Here is a 23,011-nt window from a genome sequence, read left to right as displayed (position 1 = left end):
GTTTGCTGAAATCTTTGTGTGTTTCAGAAGAGATGGAAAAACATCCTTGTAAATGATCTGAGTGTAGGGCCATTTCTTCAGTTAATACGGTTTGCCACACTGATTTCATTGGTCTGAAAAAGCTTACATCCCGTAGTCTGAGGAGATGAGTGCTTAGAGAGAAGGAAAATGAATGAAATATTGTCCTGTCCATACTCTTTGGTAACAGACAAGGACACAACTGGATTAGTTGTCCCCAATCATCACTGTTGGGCCTCTGGCTTCTTCAAATAGGACAAAGTGATTTTAAAGAACCAGAATTCAAGTATTGATAGATCAAACCACAGGCTTTTACTCCTATTGAAATGGGTCCCCTGTGGGCCACCTTCTTGCCAATTCTCACACAAATGCTTCGGTTTATAAAGAACTTATGGAAGAATCAGTTTGCCATCAGCACTTGCTGCCATCATTATCAAAATACTAGATTTTGACGAACCCATCAGTTGTCAGCATGCTTAGTCCCTCGTTTTGTAATTATTTGATGCTTTCTCGGATCATATGACACTGTTGATTTCGTCATGGCCGATTATGTTGCCTAGATGGGAGGTTTTCCAACATTGGTTTTATATTGGAGAAATACATTTTAATGGTGCTTTGTTCCCTTGCACACAAGGTCTTTCAATGTTTTTGCTTATGCAAACAAAAAATCTTCTGAAAAATTGCTTGAGGAATAAATAGCCCCATTATTGTCCTAGTAAACTATTAGAAAACTACTACTAATTTCAGCTAGATTTATCGAAGTAGCCTTTCACTAAATATCTAATATCCAATTTAGTGAAAGGAAATCCCCTATGTGCAACTCTCAATATACACTGCTTTAACATTTCTTCTTCTTCCTCACTAGTACTGGTTGTACTGCTAATTTTTTTTTAAATATTTCCTGCACTTTATTTAGTAGAGTTGCTCTAGGTATACCATACAAATCACAAGCTTTTCTATAAAATAATTTGCCACACTGAATATCTTGAACAGCTTTATCTCAATATTCTGGGTCATAATTACACCATATTTTGGTGTCATTCTTGCTTTTATACTTTTCCGACACTGTCCAAATTTTTTTAAAAAAGAATCATTATTGAATAAGTCAAAACTTGACAAACTTCTACAACAATCATCTCAGCGTCATAGGCTAGAACACATTGACAACTGCAGTTAAACACACACACACAAACTGCAGTCTCAGAAAGTTTTCTGTTGATACAGTACAAACTTTCAACAATGAGATTCTTTATCAGCTATCATTTGATCCAAAATAAAAGTTGCACAACACCAGAAATACAATCTTGCTCTTAAAATAATTGGCAAACAGAAATGAAAATTAGCAGCAAATTGTTGCTATGGAAGAGGAAAGGGTAAGTAAACCACACTATCTGAAACCACCCCATTTGATGATGGTGTAATAATATGTAATCCCTTACATCCTTACCCACATAAAGTGAGAGTTGAGGAGAATGCAGTGAGTAGAAAAATTGGATTGGAAGGCACTAACGGAGAAGAAGAAAGACGTTTTGTTTGCTTCAGCATGCAGAACTGCCACGAGATGAAAGTAGTCAAAACTGGGCTCGCTTGCAGCAAAGCCTTACAGCGCATCAGACGGTCAGCGTGGTGACCATTGTTGCAGCAGCTTCCCTCGATACAAAAGCAAGTAGAGACAAGTCAACAATGATGCATCTGATGACAATAATGAGCACTTGAGTGGCACCAAACTGGAAGTATCTGTGTGGAGGCTCTGAGGAGCACTACCATTAGACTGCATTTGTCATCATGCACACCCGTCTTGTGGCACAGTGGTATGGGGTGCTATTGGGTAATATGGACAGCAGCCATTACATATCTGATGTGTTAAGGCCAATGACATTACCTTTCGACAAGATAACGCAAGACTGCACGTCCCCACTGCTGTCCTGTAGTGCCCTGCGCTGCCCTGCCGTGCCTCGGTACAGGAGGTGGGGTTCTGTTGCCCTGGCCAACACAATCGCTAGATCTCACACACACTGAAACCTTCGATTCACGTTCTTCCGAGGGCATAGCACGCCACCACTCACTAGCCACTACAATTGATTCCCTCTACCCCAGAGGTGAAACAGCACAGCATGATGTACTTGTGTCAGTCTTCCAAGCTCTGTTCAACTCCACGCGGGTTAGAGTATTGTTGCTTTGATTGGTGGCATCACCGTTTACAAATTTCACACCTTGTATACACAAACCACCTACAAATTTATTCACTTTTCCTTTCTGTAATGTAAGCATATCACACTGTGCCCCACTGCAAAACATTAATGAAGTGACTAACGTACAGAATAGGTTCCGAGGTATGTGAGTGGCTCTAAGGCTTCTTCAGTCACAGAACCCAGTACGTTGTCCTCGATGGCAAGTGTTCAGTGTGCCCCGGGCAAGTGTGATAGGAGTGTTGTTATTTTCTGTACACACAAATCATCTGGCGAACACAGTGGGCAGCTATTTGCAAACTATGCTGTGGTGTACGGTAATGTGTCAAAGTTCAGTGACTGTAGGAAGATACAAGATGACATAGACAAAATTTCCAGTTGGTATGATGAATGGCAGCTAGCTGTAAATGTAGAAAAATTTAATTTAATTCAGGTGAGTAGGAAAAACAATCCAGTGACATTCGGAAACAGCATTAGTAGTGTCCTGCTTGACATATTCACACCATTTAAATATCTGGGCGAAGCAATACGAAACAGACCGAGCACGTGAGGATTGTGGTAGGGGAAGGCGAATAGTCAACTTCAGTTTACTGGGAGAATTTTGGGAAAGTGGTTCATCTGTAAAGAAATTGCATACGGGGTGCCAGTGCGACCTATCCTCGAGGGCTGCTGCAGTGATCAGGATCGCTACTAGGTCAGATTAAAAGAAGACATTGAAGAATCGAGGTGGACTGCTAGATTTGTTACCAGTAGGATCGAACAACGCAAGTATTACGGAAATGCTTTGGGGACTCAAATGGGAATCCGTGGAGGCGAGGAATGAAAAACTTTGGAGAACTGGTATTTGAAGCTGACTGCAGAACAATTCTTCTGTCACTGATACACATTTTGCACAAGCACCATCAACATTAGATATGAGAAATTACAGTTTATATGGAGGCACATGGCCAGTCATTTTTCCCTCACTATTTGTGAGTGGAACACGAGGAGTGATACTAATCAACAACTGAATATGGTCTATAATCAAGTTTGGAATGAGAGACTGACGTGTCAAAATGTGATGAGAACGCAGGTAAAGACTGCTGGCTGCCTTCCGTAAAGTTTCAAAATAATGTATGCTACAGACATCTATCAGCTGAGTAGGGTTACAACAATAGTCTAAGTAAATCACAATCTTCCAATTTTACCAATAATTAAGACTGACAGTCACAAGAAGTAGTGTTCACAAAAGCAATTTATTTCTGTAACAAAAAACAGATGAAACAAATATGAGCTAATTTAAATTAAACTGGTAAACTTCTAACAATCTGGATTAAATAAGAGCTCTAGATAAATCATTTATTACAATAGTAATCAGTATCGAGTTCAAATACGCACGTGATAAACTCCTCAGGAACAAGCAATCATTGCTAAGTACATTCTGCAAGAAACAAGTTGTCAATAGATACAAATGCCAGAGTAGAGCCTGCAAAAATCATCACTCTTACAAAATTTCTTACTGCCTACTGCACAATTACCGAATCTTCCCATAAAAGTTTCCATCAAGAAGACTACACAGTTACCCAGACGATTCTTATTAACAAACTTCCACAATCGAACAGATAGCCAAAAATATAATGTCACAGTCGCGTGTATGTCTTTGCAAATTGTTACAGAACTGAAGATCGGCTTTTAGATCCAGCTTCCATAGTGTGAGACAGCAGTTATCAATGACATTAGCAAGCACTAGGTGTACAAAAAAGGTGAAACTTGTCCTCCACAAGCAGCTCCAGAAGGTTACGTCTTGACTGCCGCCTGCTGTGCAGCTGCCAGCTGGGCGCCGAGCTGCGCCTGCAGCTGTGCCTCCATCACCTCCATCACAGCTGAAACATTTCATCACCACTTAGTCACATTAACGGGTAAATAATGAAATATTCTACATCTATACTCTAGAAATCACAGCACAGGGTATTAAACACTGTACCACATATTAGGACTTCACCACCCCTTTACAGTACAGGGAAAAATTGATTGCTTAAATGCTTCTGTATGTGACATAATCAATCTTATGTTTGTGATTCCTACATAATCAGAACACAGCTCTTTGTAATGCAGGGTGGAGCAGAGGAAAAACATGTTTTCCACTACTGAATAACTGAAACCTGATCTTATTTTTAAGAAATCTTGCACTCAATAATAATAATACTATTGCATTTTTAAAACTACATACCTTAATTAGGTTCAGAAAATAATGTTGTCGAGATGACATCCTCCTTGTCAAACATAAATTTGGATCCTCTCCTGAAAGTTATCCAGGCTTTCTCCAACATTTAATTCAGCACAGATTCAATTTCCTGACAAATGGAAATTGTTTCATCAACTGTAGGCAGCTCGCTCATGTATACTTCTTGTTTCGAGTGGTCCCACAAGAGGAAGTTGCAGATCGACAAATTGGGTGAGTGTGGGGGCCGAGGAACATCACCATATTGTGAAATGACATGTCGCGGGAACATTTTGTGAACTACCTACCTCCATGGATACAGAATGGAATTTTCACTCTGCAGGAGCGAGTGTGCTGATATGAAACATCCTGGCAGATTAAAACTGTGTACCGGACCGAGACAAACTCGGGACCTTTGCCTTTCACAGGCACGTTCTCTTACCAGCTGAGCTACCCAAGCATGACTCACAACCTGTCCTCACAGCTTTACTTTTGCCAGTACCTCATCTCCTACCTTCGTAACTTCGCAGAAGTGCTGCAAAACCTACAAGACCAGCACTCTCCTGGAAGAAAGGATATTGTGGAAGCTTCTGATCGGCACACATTCCACTGCAGAGTGAAAATTTCATTCTGGAAACATCCCCCAGGCTGTTGCTAAGCCATGTCTCTGCAATATCCTTTCTTCCAGGAGTGTAGCCCTGCAGGTTTTGGGAGAACCTTTGTGAAGTTAGGATGGTAAAGAGACTAGGTGCCGGCGAAAGTAAAGCTGTGAGGATGGGTTGTAAGTCGACCTTGGGTGGCTCAGTCAGCAGAGCACCTGTCCGCAAAATGTGAAGGTCCAGAGTTCAAGTCTTGGTCTGACACACAATTTTAATCTGCCAGGGAGTTTCACTTCCACGGATGCTCTCGTCATATGAGGTGAGGCACCATCCTACTGGAACAACATTTCTCTCACATTCACTTGACACCTTTCAACTTCTGGATGAGGAAAGTTGTTTTAACATTTCTATGTGGCATGTCGATGTTAAAGTAACTGTGCTTCCTCTATCTTCAAAAAAGTAAGGTCCAACAACCACTATCTTGGAGATACCACACGGCACTGATACTGCTGAGGGTGTCTCCTACATCCAGTACCGACAGTTCTGTACTTAACATAAACATCCAGATGAAAACGAGCTTCATCACCCATGAATACTGCGACATCTGCAATTATGTCCGTTATGCCACAAAATTCTCTGCACTAAACAAAATCCGTTTTGCTTAGCTGCTAAACAATCATTGTTTTAGGTTTCAGGAATTACTGCAACCAACTGCCGTTTTTCCTTCAATTTTTACTTATTCATGACCGGTTTCGAATCAGCAGGCAATTCAACATCATATGATACAATTTACTTTGGAGTATTGTGGGGGGTCGTGCACTGTATTGAATTTAATAGCAAGAATAGTTTTAATTAGCTTCAGTTTACACTTTCTGTACATATTCATTGTTCCTTTTACCTGGCTAGGTAGCGAAATAAAACTTATCAATTCTGGATCTGGAACACAACAACTATCTAGTTAAAGGTTTCAGGAATTACTGCAACTAATACATTTGGTGTCCCACAATGCATGACGCCCATACTAAATTGTATCATTTGATGATGAATTGCCAGGCGATTCGAAAACGGGTACAAAGAAATAAAATTTCAAGAAAAAACGGTAATTGGTTGCAGTAATTCCCGAAACCTTTAACAATACAGTCGCAGTGTTCCAAATCCAGAATGGATAAAAATCATTATTTTGTATGGGTTATATTTGAGATGATCAAGTAAGATGGGAAATACTTAGCAATACAGCCGGTTGCTGAAGCAAATGATGTGAAATACTCGGCAATACAGCCTCTCGCCTAGCAGATCATTTCAGACTAGCAACAAACTGAATGGTAAAGACCAGGTGGTTTCTTTTTCAGGACAGATTAGTTGTGCTACATGCTGCAATCCAGTAGCGTACAGAGTTTTGATCTGGGACTGCTGAGTACTAGTGGTTTAAAAACTGTGTTTCTTCTGCTCCTTCCTGTATATTCGTAGATTCCTCAATAATGCTGCTTCTTGAAATGTGGTAAGTGGGCTTTCAAAGGACAGTTGGTGTCTTACCTTCAAGTGACAGAGTTGAGGGTTTTCAGCAGACTCTCCCCAGTGGGGAAGCAAACCTATGACACATGTGCTGCCCTTCTCGGTGTATGTTCAACATCCCTGTTACTCTTATTTCGTACAGGTCCCACACACCTCAGCAATATTCTAGGCTTAATCACACAAGTGTTTCGTAAGTAATCCCTATGTAGAATGACTGCACTTTCCCAATATGATGGCAGTGAACCAAAGCATGGATGGATTTAATATTACTGAGTGTTAAACAGATTGATGATCAGCACTCTTTCACAAGATCACGTATTGGTGTATGAGTAGTTGCTCTTGTGAAAACAAGAGACGAAATCCACAGAACTACAGCCACAATAATAAAAAAAATTCACACTGTATCTTCAGTGGAACTATTCACATTGTTGTCGCACATTTGAAGAATTAGTAAAAAAGTGGAAGACAGTAAGACAGCTGGTTGATAGCAGAACTAGTAGTATGAGCCAGCCACTCAAGAGAACATTAAAACCTCCATCCAATTAAATTACGCAGGAGTCCTGATACTACTCAAAATGTCAACCATTTTCTTGCTAATAAATGAAAAGCACCAGTTTGCTTTTGTTCTACAATATTACTTTTATTGTTAACCGGTTTTCAGCTTACAAGGCCATCTTCAGACATTTACTGAGTATTATCACCAAAGAAGTTAAATGTTAGCAAATGACATTGGAAGAGAAGTAACACATATAGACTGAAGTTTGCTAACATTTAACTTCTTCGGTGACAATACTCAGTAAATGTCTGAAGATGGCCTTGTAAGCCGAAAACGGGTTAACAATAAAAGTACTATTATAGAACAAAAGCAAACTGGTGCTTTTCATTTATTATAATGTTGTTCTACCAAGAACCAATGGGAGATTCTGTTAATATGAATTTTCTGGCTATTGTTTTGTAATAGACAATAGTTGAGAGAAGCCCCTCGGTAGACCAAATGCTTCCCAGCTATCGTAAGACAACACATCATTTTGAACACGGTTATAGTGTATGTGACAAACCAAAGCCTGCCACCTGCTTTACCAACAAATGAGCCGATGGTGATCATTCTATTACACATACCTTCAAAGTGTTACATCAAGGTATTTGTAGGAGTTGACCAATTTCAACTGTGATAGGATTCCACATTTTTTGTTTTGTGAAGTACACAATTTTATGTTTCTGAACATTTAAAGCAAGTTACAAATCTTTGGACCACTTTGAAGATCTGGCCAAATGTTTGGGCAGCTTTCTTTTGATACCACTTCATAATAAATAACTGCACCATCTGTTTAAGTTTAAGGTTACTGTTAATATAGTCTCCCCGATCATCAACATATAACATGAACAGCACGGCCCCAGTATACTTCCCTGGAGTACACGAAAAGTTACTTCTACATTGGTTAGGGACTCTCCAACATTACATGCTGTCTCCTCCCTACCAAAATATCCTCAGTCCAGTAAAAAATTTTATTTGACACTGTGTGTGATCATACTTTGTTGAAAGGTGTGTCGCATTTTTCTGATGTGACATTCCAAAACACATGAATCAAGGTAATCCGTTAAAAGTCAGTATTTCTTGACTTCCATGAAATGTACTGACTGAAATGCTTCATGGAACTCAAGAAATACTGACTTTTAACAGATTACCTTGATTCATGTGTTTTGGGATGCCACATCAGAAAAATGCGACTTATATTTCTTCACAGACTTGTGAGGTGGAACGAAGTAGAGGGGGGGGGGGGGTGTACTCTGACCCGATACTGACTTTTTGAGCATTTCGAGAAGGAACATTACAAGAATTCTAGAATAAGGAAGATTATGTGAGCCAGGAAGACCATAATTGATACAACATGATGGATCACAACAGGGAACTGTCAAAAATTTTGGAAAGAAATCCACAAGGGGAAGAAGAGAGGAACCCACCAAGAACAAGAGAGGAGGGTGTGTATGCAGTAATGACGGCAAGGGGTCTCCAGAAAGTAGACCGTTTGAATAAAAAAAAGTAAATAAATGGACAGTTAGAAGTGGTGACTGTCCTAAATAACACGAAAGAAATAACGGTGAATTACTTCCATCACTATGCTAAAGGCACAACATAACTAATGCTAAATATAGTTGTAAAAACCTTTCTATGCACCCCATGTGAAACTGAAGTCTGCTTTTCACACACAACATTCTGTCAGTTACATTACTTACACTGTGACAATGATGCTGAAGTCGTGGAAAATGTATGATGGTTAGTTTTCTATCAATTCACATAGCATTGACATTTTTATGTTCACAAAAAGTTAAATTTATCAAAACTTCCATATTGCAGCACGCCACTGCAACAGATAAGTAGTCAACATTGATGCAATCTACACAGTGTATCTGAACATTTATTCAACCTGCAGAAGTTCAGAATTGATCACTAATTCCTCTTCCACACATTCAAAGCATGTACAGAAACCAAACAACAGTTATACGAATCAAAGAGCATAAGAGAGAACCAATAGTTAAGAAGGGACTGATACAAAGCTCCAGCCTATCCCTATTGTTATTCAATCTGTACACTGACGAAACAAAGGAGAATCTCTTGGAGGTCATCAAAGTTTTGGAAGAAGAAATAAAAACTTTACAATTTGCCAATGGTATTGTAATTCTGTCAGACAGCAAAGTACTTAGAAAAGCAGCTTGAAAGAATCTTTTATGTACTGAGAAAAGTAAAAGTAAAACAAGAATAACGAAATGTAGTAGACTTCAATAAAGCATGATCACATTTTTTTTTTTTCTCAATGAAGTGCATTTCACTTTGAAATAGGGATGCTAAAAAAAACTTATCACTTACAGAGAGAGAAACAGGAGTCCCCTGCAACAAACCCAAATACTTTGGAATAAAGATGGACTGTCCGCTTACAGGGTGTGATAAAAATTAATGGGAATTTTCTTAATTTCGTGGGCTTTACACATCCAATTTTCAAATTTTCTATATTGTTGCTACTCATGTTTCTGATGCATTTTTGTATTTCTGGCTGTTTTGAATATTTAGTTTACTCTCGACAGTGAAAAAGGTTATATGCACTTTTGAGTGCTCAGAGAATATTCCTTTTGAAAAAGATGAATCAAAGAATTTGCATTAAATTTTGCTCGAAAAATGAATAGAGTGCAGCGTCACAATCGAAATGTTGACTGTGGCTTTTGGTGAATCTACTAAAAGTAAGACAAGAGTTTACAAGTGGTATATACATTTCAAAGATGGTCGACAACATGTTGACAATGACATCCACACCAGACGCCCACGCACATCAATTTCCAAGGACTGTGTGGAAGAAGAATGAAAATGGTTCTGGAAAAAAAATCATCAAATCTTCAACAGAGAGGTTGTTGATGATGTCGGCATATCCTTTAGCTTCTGCAAAGCAGTTTTTTTGGATGGTTTGGGCACGAAACATGGAGTAAAGTTTGTTACAAAGTTGTAGCATTTTGACCAAAAACAACATTGCATAGAAATCGCTCAGGAATTGCTGAATAAAGTTTAAAATGATCCAGAACTTGCAAAGAAGGTTATATCAGATGTCAAAACACGGGTATACGGGTACAATGTCAAAACAGATGGGACAATCGACCCAATGGAAACTGACTGAAGAGCTGAGACTGAAAAATATTTGACAATTTCAATCACGTATGAAGGTTCTTCTCGATATTTTCTTGGATTACAATGGGATAGTGCACCATCAGTTCCTGCCTCATGGTTGTACACTCAGTACTATCTGGAAGTTATGCACTGTTTGCATGTAGCGAACCAAAGAAAACTACCATAATTGTGGAAAACCAATTGTGGGAATTGCATCACGATAATGCTCCCACTCACCCCTCAATGCTCGTTCCTTTTTTTTTTTTTTTTAGTGAGAAACAAAACCATTACATTGCCTCTGTCAACTTATTCACCAGACATGGCCCCCTGTGACTTCTTTCTATTGCCAAAGCTGAAAGGAACCGTGAAAGGACTTAAAGATTCTTTTAGAAAAATAAAAATTCCCATTATTTTTTTGATCACATCTCATACATTCAAAGCCCACTACAACCAATACAGCTCAAAGTATCTGCACAGGTCATCTGTATTTTACAGGAACTACCTGGGGTGCTTCGAACATCTGCCATGGCACTACATTTCTCTGCAACAGAGTATTCTGCTCCAATGTTGCAAAATTCTGTACGTGCCAAACAGGTCAAGACAGCTTCAAATGACACTGGACACATTGTCTGTGACCGACGCCCTTTGGTAAGCTGTACCACATTATAGGTACAGCACTGACAAGTATTCCCAGGAAAGCAGCATCACAACTGGAGAACACAAAACAGGAAACTGAGCCCAGAAATCTCTTGTTTGGGCACAAGCCTCAACAACTAAGGTTCCAATTGAGAAATAGCTTCCTGTAGACAACTACAGTGATTCCTATGCCTATCGAAACTCAAACAGAACTTGAGATTCTTTGTCCGAGTCGTACCGAACGGGCCACGGCATCACACGTGCCTTATATGGATTCAAAAACTGCACACACTGAGAACTGGGGCATCACGGTGCAAAGTCAATCTCAGAAAATAAGGCCTCAGGAGCGTGAATGAAATCTCCCAGTGTGGTGATTCACAGGACCAACGTCTGCTAATCTGTAGGAGCCTGCTGGATACAGGCAGCAACAATGCCGACAAATTCTGAAATCTGCTTATCTTGCTGTTCACCTGTTCATATATTTTTTTAAAAAACCTTTCTGTCTGTATTTTACAAACTCTTGTCATACCCTCGTGCTCATAAATTAAGGATAATTGTAGAATGTGGTGCCACACAATGTGGCACTACACAAACCTGGCGGTAATAGCGTAGGCACGTAGGGAACACACATGATACAGATCTTTAAGTCCGTGGTACTGGTGGTAAGTCGAGAAAACCTCCCGAAGCACACGTGCTACAAAACGCCACTGTTTCCTGCACACGTACCCCGACATCAATATGGGACATGATCATCGTGCACACGTACATAGGCCACACAACGGGTTGGCATACTCTGGATCAGGTGGTTGAGCAGCTGCTGGGGTATAGCCTCCTATTCTTGCACCAGTGCCTATCGGACCTCCTGAAGTGTCACAGGGGTTTGAAGACGTGCGGCGATACATCGACCGAGAGCATCCCAGACGTGCTCGGTGGGGTTTAGGTCTAGAGAACAGGCAGGCCATTCCATTCACCTGGTATCTTCTGTTTCAGGGTACTACTCCACAATGGCAGCTTGGTGAGGTGGAGCCATGTGTTGTCATCCTTCAGCAGAAAAGTGGGACCCACTGCACCCCTGGAAAGATGGACATACTGGTGCATAATGATGTCCCGATACATCTGACCTGTTACAGTTCCTCTGTCAAAGACGTGCAAGGGTGTACGTGCACCAATCATAATTCCACCCCACACCATCAAACCATGACATCCAAACAGGTCCCTTTCAAGGACATTAAGGGGTCAGTATCTGGTTCCTGGTTCACGCCAGATGAAAACCCAGTGAGAATCACTGTTCAGACTATACCTGGACTCGTCCGTGAACATAACCTGGGACCACTGTTCCAATGACCATGTACCGTGTTATTGACACTAGGCTTTACATGCTCTCCTGTGACCAGGGACCAGTGGAATGCACCTTGCAGGTGTCCAGGCAAATAAACCACGTCCGTTCAGTCATTTGTAAACTGTGTGTCTGGAGACAACTGTTCCAGTGACTGCAGTAAGGTCCCAAGCAAGGCTACCTGCAGTACTCTGGGGCCATCTGCGGCCACTGATTGTGACATATCAGTCTTCTTGTGATGTTGTACACTGTGGACATCCCATACTGTAGTGCCTGGACACATTTCCTGTCTGATGGAATCATTGCCAAAATCTTGAGATCACACTTTGTGGCACACGGAGGACTCGTGCTAGTATTCTAACCCTCATAACATCATTCATGTGTTTTCTTTGAGCCATTTTCATCACACAGTCACCATTAATGTGTCTGGAAATGTCTGCACACTTACTCACAACACCGTACTCTGACATGCACCAACACACCTCTGCATATGTGGACTGCCGTGAGCGCAGCCGTACGATGGCCGCAGGTCAAATGCACTGCACGGTCATACCCCGAGGTGATTTAAACCCGCAAACTGCCCACCAGAGCGTTGTTTCACCATATATCAGCATTACCCTCAATTTATGAGCATGAGTGTACATGTTAAACACCATATTTTTACTGATATTACCTTCTGTCTCTACATTACTTAATTTACTTTGCATGTAATTAATCTCTGTGTGTATCTTATTAATGCTTTATAAGTATTGCAATAATTTCATGTCCTGGATACACAAAATAAACAAAGTGCAGTATTTCTGGATGCACTGACCCAAACATCGGTACTCCCGAACCAATTCAATGATCAATATGAAATCTGATTAACATACTGTACAGTTACTGGATGAGTATTTCAATTCAGATTTCAACCTTAGACAAATAATACTCTGTTATTAGACGTACAATGGATCACTGAAGTATTAGAATGTCATGGCCCATTACCATATTACTTACTCCATAAATCATGCTGTGCACACATGTTGCTTCACTATGGTAAGTTGACTACTGCTCTATCAAACCTCTGGTTTACTAATCACCCTAAGCATATTCTCTTCATATTATGGCAAAAAAATTTAAAATTACACATCTATCACTGCAACAACTACAATTAATAGAAACGATTCTGTACTTTACATGGAAAGCAGAGTTTTGAATTAGCAACTACTTTTGTTGCACTATGTAACTCCTGCAACATAAATTGCAATAATATAGTGTTAGCATAGTGCACATATACAATATTCCCATTTACATGCAGCACGAGCAGCAAGTAACAACTGCCAGTGAGGTGACTAATGGGATATAGGAGTGCAAAATTATCAAATAGCTTGATATGACAAAGGTTTTTCAATATTCTTTTTATAATAAAACTGCTTTATTAATAACATTCTACTAGATATTTACTATAGTACATTAAATTTTCTTTTGTCTGTTTCTACGAGTCAATTTGTATTACTAAGCTGACAATGACCTATAGACAACAGCAGATGATGGACCATATTGTCAAATGAAGGGCAACGAACCAAAGTACCATAAACTGGATATACTTTGACCACTGGAGTTGCTTTAACTACTCTTGCACCAAAAGTTTCAAAGCTCACTGCTTGCTCCAGTTTTCAGTATATACTGGGGAAACATTCCAAATGTGAAAAATATGTATAAATAACAAAGATGCTGTGACTTGCCAAACGAGAAAGCACTGGTAGGTAGACACAATAAAAAACACAAAGACAAACACACAAATTTCAAGCTTTCGCAAACCAAGGTTGCTTCATCAGCAAAGAGGGAAGGAGAGGGAAAGACCAAAGGATGTGGATTTTAAGGGAGAAGGTAAGGAGTCATTCCAATCCCGGGAGTGGAAAGACTTACCTTAGGGGGAAAAAAGGACAGGTATACAATTGCGCACGCGCACGCGCCCACACACACACACACACACACACACACACACACACACACACACACCAGAAGACAAACGATCAACTGTATTAAAGAATTGAATTACTTGTATTCGTATTCACATGTGGTAGTATCATTAACCTAATTTCTCCAAAATTCCGAATATTAATGCAATGCTTATTGTTTTTACATTTTTCCAGGTGAAAAGTTAAACAGTTTGAAATTCTGTATTGGGAGTCCTTTCTTTCTACAAAAGGGAGAATTACAGTTCTTTAGTGATTTTCTATTTCTACTGCTCTGTGAGTCATTTAGTTCACCACTTCACTAGTGGTAAAATGGAAAATACCAGTCTGGCAGGAAGCATTTAATTTTCTGACAATACTTCAACAACATACCTGAAATGTTTGATTATGGCTTTATAAGGAATCGTTATGTTTTAAGACTTTGGTTAACCCAGTACAGGTACTGAAACAACATTATCAAGGTAATAAGCACAGAATGTCAGAAAAGTATACAGAGAAAACTCTTGTAGTCAGATATTAACATGTCTTCACCATTCATTGACTAAGATATGAGGACCAAAAAAGTAAGACCTTGTAGATAAAATTCCCTATATTTCAGAATGTATCTTTACGAAATAGATCTACAATGACCCTTACAATTCTATTCATAATATTTTGACAGAATGAATACTGTCAAACAGAAGGCACTTTGCATCAATCAGTTGACAGAGATGTCTGTTTCAATATAAAAACAATAAGAGAGATCTATTCCATCTACAGGCTATGAGTTTTACTCATCAGGATCATATTAACAGTGCTGCATTGTTACAATTCTATTCGAAAAGTGAGCCACATCTCTATGGCAACAATTACAGCTCACTGATCAACCTATCGACCTGTGCTTCCAGAAAGATAAAGTTAACAGCTAAATACTTGATATTACAGGTAATCTGAAAAGCAGCAGAGTCAGATTTAAAAACAATTTGATAGTATTTACTCACCTTCTCGCACTTTAGCTTTCTCAATCATTACACCCTGCAGCTTTTCTAACTGCTGTGTGACAAAATCCACTTTTCTTTTGAAATAATCTTTTGCTCCATCAATATCCTGAAACACCAACATAGGGGGACACTGTTGCCACATTTATAAACAAAATCTATTAATAATGGTCCAAGCAACTCTACAATTAAATTACACAATGCACACAGTGCACTCTCTTATCAATTGCTAATGGAGAGTCAATATATAAGACACACATGAAAACAACTTCTTTAAGCATCACTATCAAGAGAAGCAAGTCAGCATGAAGTAAGACTAGGTAAACTGGAAGTGCACATTTGCCCAATCCATACCTCTAGATAGATTTTGTCTCCTTTGATAGCTATAGATCTCTCCTGTATTTACAATATTTCACATCGATCAATTGCTTTCAACTGTTTCAAAACTCCGCAAGCTAGAGCATTAAAGCAAGCTGCTACTTTGTTTCAAACTGGTTTCAACCTTACAGCAGCTGTTATTGTTTGAAGAATGGGTACCAAGGCAAACTCCTTCTGTCCACTACAGTACTGATCTTTATTTCTTTTTTGTTTTTACCATCACACTTGGATTTTCATTTAGATTCATTGAGAAAGTTGTGTTTTATTCTGCTATAAAAGTTTTCAGTAAAAATGCACCTTCTGTGCTTCTGCTGTTGTTAATGGTTTGCATGATAAATGACAGGTAGCGAACAAAACAGATCACGAGTCTGATGATGTGGGTAGCCAATCATAATGCTCGTTCTTAATTCCTATGCTTTATAAATGAAGCAAGCTAGTATTTTGTTTCACCTGTAGTAATTCAAGCTGAGCTACTAGATTCCACCCTAATCACCAGCTCTAAATCACGATATATTATAGGAAAACAGTGAAATATTTATGACAAAAGTGACTGCAAGTATCAGTTTAAGCTGTGCTGTCAGGTCCCATATCAACCGCCTCTTCAAAGCTACAAGATATTCTGTAAACTAACAGCAAAATATTTGGGATAACCAAGATGATGAATTTCATTGCTGTTCTTTTCACTCACAGCAATGTATGCTCTGCTATTAGATCACATCCTCACCACAAACTCAGAAATAATGAAATAATCAGAAAATCAGCCAATATTTGTGACATCTGTCTTAATCTAATAGCTCATACATACCTTCTCTATGTAGTACCCCGTTCCAATATCAATCACAACTTTCTCGTGGTCCATTACAGTGCCAGGAACATATATCTGTTCACTCTTTGTTAAGAAAAGATGTGACAGAAGATAACACAAAGGAACAAAAAGTAGGTTAGATACAACAATTCAGGCAAAGAAATTTGATGCAGGAAGACATGAAATGACAATATAAGATTGGATCAAAAGGCAATGGATATTTTTGTTTTTCTTAAAGTATCTTTATTCATGAATTTTGTCTCCTTCAAAGTAATCCCTCAGGTACTTCAAAGTAATCCCTCAGATATAATACACTAGTTCCAACCTTGGATGCACTACTGGAACTCAGATTTTGTTATGGTGTTCAGTTACTTCACTGATTCTGTTTTTGCGTCATTAATGGTGGCAAAAAGACATCCATTCACAGTTCTCTTCCCCCTCGGGAACATGAACATGTCGCGGGGTGGGGGTGGGGAGGGGGGGCATATGCAGTGAATACAGTGGCTGAGGCAACGTAACAGTTTGGTTTTTTTGTAAAAAAAAAAAAAAAAAAAAAAAAAAAAAAAAAAAAAAAAAAAAAACCACAAAGTGTTCAGGTGCAAGCGCAAACATTATTGTGATGCAATTCCCACAAGTGGTTCTGCCACAATTCTGCTTGTTTTCTTCGGATTGCCTCAAGTAAACGGCACATAACTTCCAGGTAGTATTCCTTGTTGACCACATGACCGCAAGGCAGGATCTCATGATGCACTATCCCACTGTAATCAAAGAAACCAGTGAGAACATTCACATGTGATCAAACATGTCAAATTTTTTCACTCTTGGCTCTTGAGGCAGTTTCTATTGGGACGACTGGGTGTTGATTTTGACATCACCTGTATTAACCTCCTGTGGAAGTTCTGGATCACTGTTGATTTAATTTAGCAATTCCTATGTGATGTCGTTCTTGACTGAAATTCAATAAGCCCATAACAAACTATGCTGCTATTTGTTTCACACCCAAAACATTCGCAAAAATTCCTTGCAACCGCTCTAATCAAGATTTGGTGATATTCCAGAACCACAAAACAGAAGTAACTTTTTCCACACTGTCGTCAGTAATTGCTGTGCTAGGACATCTAGGGCAGTTATTACCTTCTATGTCTTCTCGACCCCTCGAAAAACTTTACCGCTCGATAACTCTGTTTTACTCATGATAGGTTTGCCAAAAGTTACAGTCAACAATTCGAATTTCCATTTTTCAAGTAAAATGTATGCAAATTCTTTGATCCATCTTTTTTAAAAGTAAAAATTCACCAAGCACCTGAAAAACATAACCTTTTCAACTGGCAACAATACACCAAACATTCAAAACAGCTCGAAAAAACTGGATATATAAAGCTCATAAAAGTAAAATATCCAGTTACTTTTTGATCGCACCTGTACAGTTATACTAAATGACATAACACATTCTATCTTCAACCCAGGACACAAAAGTACATGCAATTTCACACAAAAGGATACAGATGATGTCAACGGAACTAAAATTGGTTTGTCTTTCAAGCTGCTGTTCACAGGCTCCAGACTTTCCAATGAGTCTTGAAACTTATTCTGCGCCAACTTCAGTGTCTGCAACGACTCTTGAAATAGAGTCAGCTCCTAAAGAAAAGATAACATAAAGAAAATGACATCAAACTACAAATATATAAAAAAACCTAACACTGTAATGTCTGGCTTAGCTGCGGAGTGCACACAAAACTTGCAAAATTCATTCAAATTTGTATGTAGTCACTTCAGTAAACATCAAGAGTTACCATCTTGTCACTACGTGCACGGCACTTCGTGGCTTCGATATTTTTGATAAATAATTGATTTGCTGGATCGATATCTTAACACTGCGCACAAATTATTTTCTAATTCAAAAAGCATTCCGAACTAGCCCATCATCAATAATCTTTCTATGGCACCAATCACATTCAAATTAGCAGTCTATATACTGCCTGATAACTGAAAGTACCATTGTGGTATTGTATAAAAATAACGTAGACAAGTCGTGTGTTTATGACTTGACTTCGGGAGCTGAAGCAAAACACTGCAGACCACTGCTACATGTGGATTCAGTACAATTGGTCTTCTACTGAAGCTGATGAACCTACAGTATCTCCAAGATAAAAGCTGTCCTGCTCCATAAGCAACATGTGTTCTTACTGTTTCCTGCTCGCCTGATTTTCCTACCAAGCAATCAGAATGGTTAATTGTTACAGTCAAGTGTGGATGTGTCAAATTAAAATGATAATTTTCAACAACTGAGCGCGCGTCTTATCGATGACTGTTCCTAATCTTAACTAATCCAATACCTCTTGGTCAAATATATAAAATACATCCTCCAGGAAGCCACTGTTGTGAAATTCTACACCTGTGTTATATGATAACATTACTTACGTCTATGTGGGCGAGTCCCTAACTACGAGGACAACATGCCAAATCTCTAGAACTGGAGTTCCAAGAAACCCATATCATTCCCAAACCATCACAAACCTACTGCATGTCAGCCCTGGGATGGGGCCTCAAATGAGCTAGCACCATCATCTGCAGTCCCAACTGGGCTTAGCGAGTCGGCTCTCCTCTCCTCTTCTCTCCTCCCTGTGCCCTGCCCTTGCTGGGATATATCCACGTAAGTACACCCACAAGTTCTCATTCATTCTGCTGGTCCTCTTAACAGCTGCCACATTGCTGGCCCCATATCCACTGCTTCTGGTCATTCTCAGTGATACTGCACTATCACCTACAATTGAGTTTTCTCTTACACTGACTTTATTTCCTAAATTCTTAATGTAGAGATCTGCCTTTCTAAGACAAGAGAAGGTATCAATTACAGTGATCGTCATTATTTTCTACCCCTCAGGAAGCTAATTGCAGTTAAATACACACCGTTACAGTTTATTTCATTCACACAAAGCTGCACTTCATATCCACTGACACTATTTGGTATACCTAATTTTAATGCACCCAAAGATACGTTTCTCCCATTTATAAGGTCTCCCCATTTCTCTTTTTCTGAAAACATTCCAGTCAAAGTGTACTCGAGGTGTGGTACATACAATCTCACCACTGTAATTAGCTTCAATTCGAGGGTCTCCAGCCACAACTAGCACAGTGGCTGACATCAGGGAGGCACCGTACAGGGTTCATGTGGTCTACTCCTCAACCAGTGCTGGCATCGGAGCAATTTTTCTGGAGGCAAAACTTCCATACCATTTCAATCAGAGCCTCCAAGCTTCTCCAGTTGAATAGGACTTTCAAACAGCATTGCTTTATTGAATCCTACATATAGGATGAGACAGCTTTTTCATTTTGGATACTTTTTGGTATCCTGAAGTTATTGATCTACACTGAGCTGACAGAAGTGATGGGACAGTCCTTAATATAGCGCTGAACCTCATTTTGCCCGATATAGTGCAGCAACTCGACGTGGCATTGGAAGTCCCCTGCACAAATATTAGGCCATGCTGCCTCTATAGCCATCCATAATTCCAAAAGTGATGCTGGTGCAGGATTTTGTGAACTAACCGACCTCTTGATTACACCCCACAAATGTTCAATGGGATTCATTATAGGTAATCTGGGTGGCTAAATCATTCACTCTGTCCAGAACGTTCTTCATATCGATCAACTGTGACCCAGTGACATGGCACATTGTCATTCGCAAAAATTCCATCATTGTTTGGGAACATTAAGTCCATGAATGGCTGCATATGGTCTCTAACTAGGTGAACCTAACCATTTCCAGTCAATAATCAGTCAGTTGGACCAAAGGACCCACTCCATTCCATGTAGAGAGAGTCCATACCATTGGGTAGAGCCATGACCAGCTTTCGCAGTGCATTGTTGACAACTTCGGCCTATGGCTTTGTGGGGTCTGTCCCACATTCAAACCCTACCATCAGCTCTTACCATCTGAAATTGGGACTCATCTGGCCGAGCCATGGTTTTCCAGGCGTCTAGGATTCGTGCAATATGGTCGAGAGACCAGGAGAGGCACTCTATGTAATGTCATGTTGTTAACAGACACACTCCTGTAGGTTTACTGCTGTAGCCCATTAATGACAAATTTCGCCACACTATCCTAACAGATACATTCGTCATACATCCCACATTGATTTCTGGGGTTATTTCACGCAGTGTTGCTTGTCTGTTAGCATTGACACTCGTTAAGTGAAGTCCATTGGCCCCTGCATTGTACATGGTGAGAGGTAACGTGAAATTTGGTATTCTTGGCATTCTCTTAACACTGTGGAGCTCTGAATATTGAATTGCCAAAAGATTTCTCAAACAGGAAGTCCCAAGTGCTTAGCTCCAACTTTCATTCTGCATTTAAATTCTGTTAATTTCCGTTGCACAGCCTTAATCACATCAGAAATTTTTTCACATGAATCACCTGAGTTCAAATCACAGCTCTGCCAACACACTGCCCTTTTATACCTTGTGTATGCGGTAATACCACATATTGCTATCCCACAACTTTTGTTATGTCACCTCAGTGTATTTTAACTATGACAAATTGTTACAACAGTCCCCTAAACTAATGAACAATGTTACCATAATCTTATTAATCACAGAGATGCAGCTTTGTCCACTTTCAATGTATGGAACTCAAAATTATAATAAATGATATGAAATAGGAATGGCAAAGACCTCTAACGAACATTTAACTGAGACAAACCATAAAATTTTTTTAACAACAATGTACAGTTTTACTGTTAAAACAGGCAGAAAAGGAAAATGCTATGAAGATGTGTGGTTTCATTTTCTCTCTTGCAGTCAGTTTTAACTATGGCAGCAGTGCATTTAATCCATTAATAAATTATTTTTCCTTTGTAAAATGCACAGACAACACTGTTTTCTTTTTCTCGCAGCTGGTTTTAACACAAAACCTGTATATTACAAATGTTATATACACAAACTACAAAATCTGAGTCACCTGAAACTATGTAATGCTTCCCATTCACAGATTAAACAGTGCGAAATAATGTCACTCAAGCCACTGTAGAAACCACTTACCTCTTCATATTCGAAACCACATACTTTCACAGCACAGCATTTTCTTTCTCGCCATCAGTTTTAACAGAAAATATGCACATAGTCCACTTATGTGATAGATAGCATTGTGACACTATAGTTTATGAGTAGCATCAATAAAATGAAACATAACATGTATACAATATGCCTGATCTACACAGATTTTGATTCCATTGTTCTTCATTCAAATTTTCAGAATGACAATACATTATTAACTGTGTATCTCCTACCTCTCTGGTGTACTTTATGGCTGAGAGAAATTTTGAGCTCAAGATGACCAATATATCCTTACCAATAACATCATCCTGATGAGTTACTGGCACGTTAAACCAGAAGGTATGCAACTGGACCACTAGTCAGCTGCATCACAGTCTCTGATAAGTATTTTAAAGTGTACAATGTACATATTTTGTACATAAACTTTCACACTGCAAGGAGGGCCCTATTATGTAACTTATACCGCATATCAACAAATGTTCACACTTTATAACCTAGTTGCAGCCCTCTGTCAGCAACTTCATTTTTGTTCGTTTACATTTCGACCTGTTGTGGCAAGTTGGTTAATCTGTAAGCTTACACAACTATCTTATGAAATAACTCTGTCACACACATGATGTTGAAAATGGAAACGTTTTAGTGTTCCAAGAGTTACATGGCACCTGGCCTATGCAACATTGGCAAACTAGAAATTACTTAAGTTCTGTATTCTTCAAAAAGAAATAAGTGATTCATTAACTACATTTTCAGCGAGTGGAATGTGACTGAAGATACGTCAGATATTAAGGTAGCTCAAACCAGTCTCTCTTCAAACTTACAACTACAGACCGATTCGGTGATACCCACTTTTGCCGCTAAGGATTAGCAAATTTTGTTTGTGTTACGTGATCGCATATGTAAATCGTGTAAAACGAACTCTCAAATAATTTTTTAAGCAGAAGATAATCGTTTGGAAATCATCCTTAGGTGGTTCATAATCATTTCCATTCACAACACAGAATATTACAGTCAGTATACTGAACTCTTCGCGAAATACGCTATTTTTAAGCTGTGATGGCTTTATAAGGATAGCTTTTACGGCGGCAACAATTCGAACTTTTGACACAAACTATTATCAGTTCTCGAAACCAACTTACCTGGTCGAGTTGCTGTTTCAGTTGGGTTAACTGTTGCAAATTTAGCTTAGTTAAATCTATTTCCTGCATCTGAGGCTGCTTTTTCGATGCCATGCTTGAACACACCCCTCTCAATCCCCTAAGTTCAGTTTTGCTTGTTTGGTAATACCTTTGTTCCGACACCAACAGAGACTTTACCAAAGATCTTCATACCAACAAAGAGAATACCGGAGGTTAATCAAATAACAAACAGGAACACGGCCGCCTAGGAAAGTTCTGACATGTCAACCAGAAAGTCATTCCCATTCCCATTTACTCTGTGCCCATTCCCAGTGATCTACGCCTACGAGTGTACTATCGCCACGAGTGAAAGAGTCGCAGTTTTGTTTATGCATTATTGTAATGCACAAGGATACGTTTTGTGTTCCGGCTTTGTTGTAATTTAAAACCAAAACAGAAACCACAAGAACATTATTTAACAAATTACGTGATTTTGCAGTTACAACCATTATATTACTATTCGATTCGCAATTGACAGAACGAAGTACGACGACACCATTCTACAATGAATTTCCATACGA

At 39.2% G+C, this 23,011-nt stretch overlaps 1 protein-coding gene across 1 annotated transcript; it reads right to left on the bottom strand.

The window, feature by feature from the left end:
* Nucleotides 1–3,423: 3,423 nt before the first annotated feature.
* LOC126293168 (prefoldin subunit 5) lies at nucleotides 3,424–22,783 on the bottom strand. The gene is made up of 5 exons (XM_049986272.1): nucleotides 22,452–22,783; nucleotides 17,764–17,898; nucleotides 16,261–16,335; nucleotides 15,081–15,186; nucleotides 3,424–4,069 (listed from the first exon to the last, which is right to left on the bottom strand). The coding sequence occupies exons 1-5, from the start codon at nucleotides 22,542–22,544 to the stop codon at nucleotides 3,984–3,986; spliced, it is 495 nt and encodes a 164-aa protein (XP_049842229.1). The 5' UTR covers nucleotides 22,545–22,783; the 3' UTR covers nucleotides 3,424–3,983.
* Nucleotides 22,784–23,011: the final 228 nt, after the last annotated feature.

This window comes from Schistocerca gregaria, chromosome 10, assembly GCF_023897955.1.
Source record: "Schistocerca gregaria isolate iqSchGreg1 chromosome 10, iqSchGreg1.2, whole genome shotgun sequence".
Classification (NCBI taxonomy): domain Eukaryota; kingdom Metazoa; phylum Arthropoda; class Insecta; order Orthoptera; family Acrididae; genus Schistocerca; species Schistocerca gregaria.
Note: the sequence above shows the minus strand (reverse complement) of the source record. Positions and strands in the feature narration are given on the sequence as shown.

Excerpts from the sequence above, each read along its gene's own strand:
- LOC126293168 (XM_049986272.1), bottom strand. The coding sequence starts at position 22,544 with ATGGCATCGAAAAAGCAGCCTCAGATGCAGGAAATAGATTTAACTAAG. Across the intron at positions 17,899-22,451 it reads TGAAACAGCAACTCGACCAG|GAGCTGACTCTATTTCAAGA; the intron begins GTAAGTTGGTTT and ends TCTTTTCTTTAG. Across the intron at positions 16,336-17,763 it reads TAGTTCCGTTGACATCATCT|ATATATGTTCCTGGCACTGT; the intron begins GTATCCTTTTGT and ends AAGAGTGAACAG.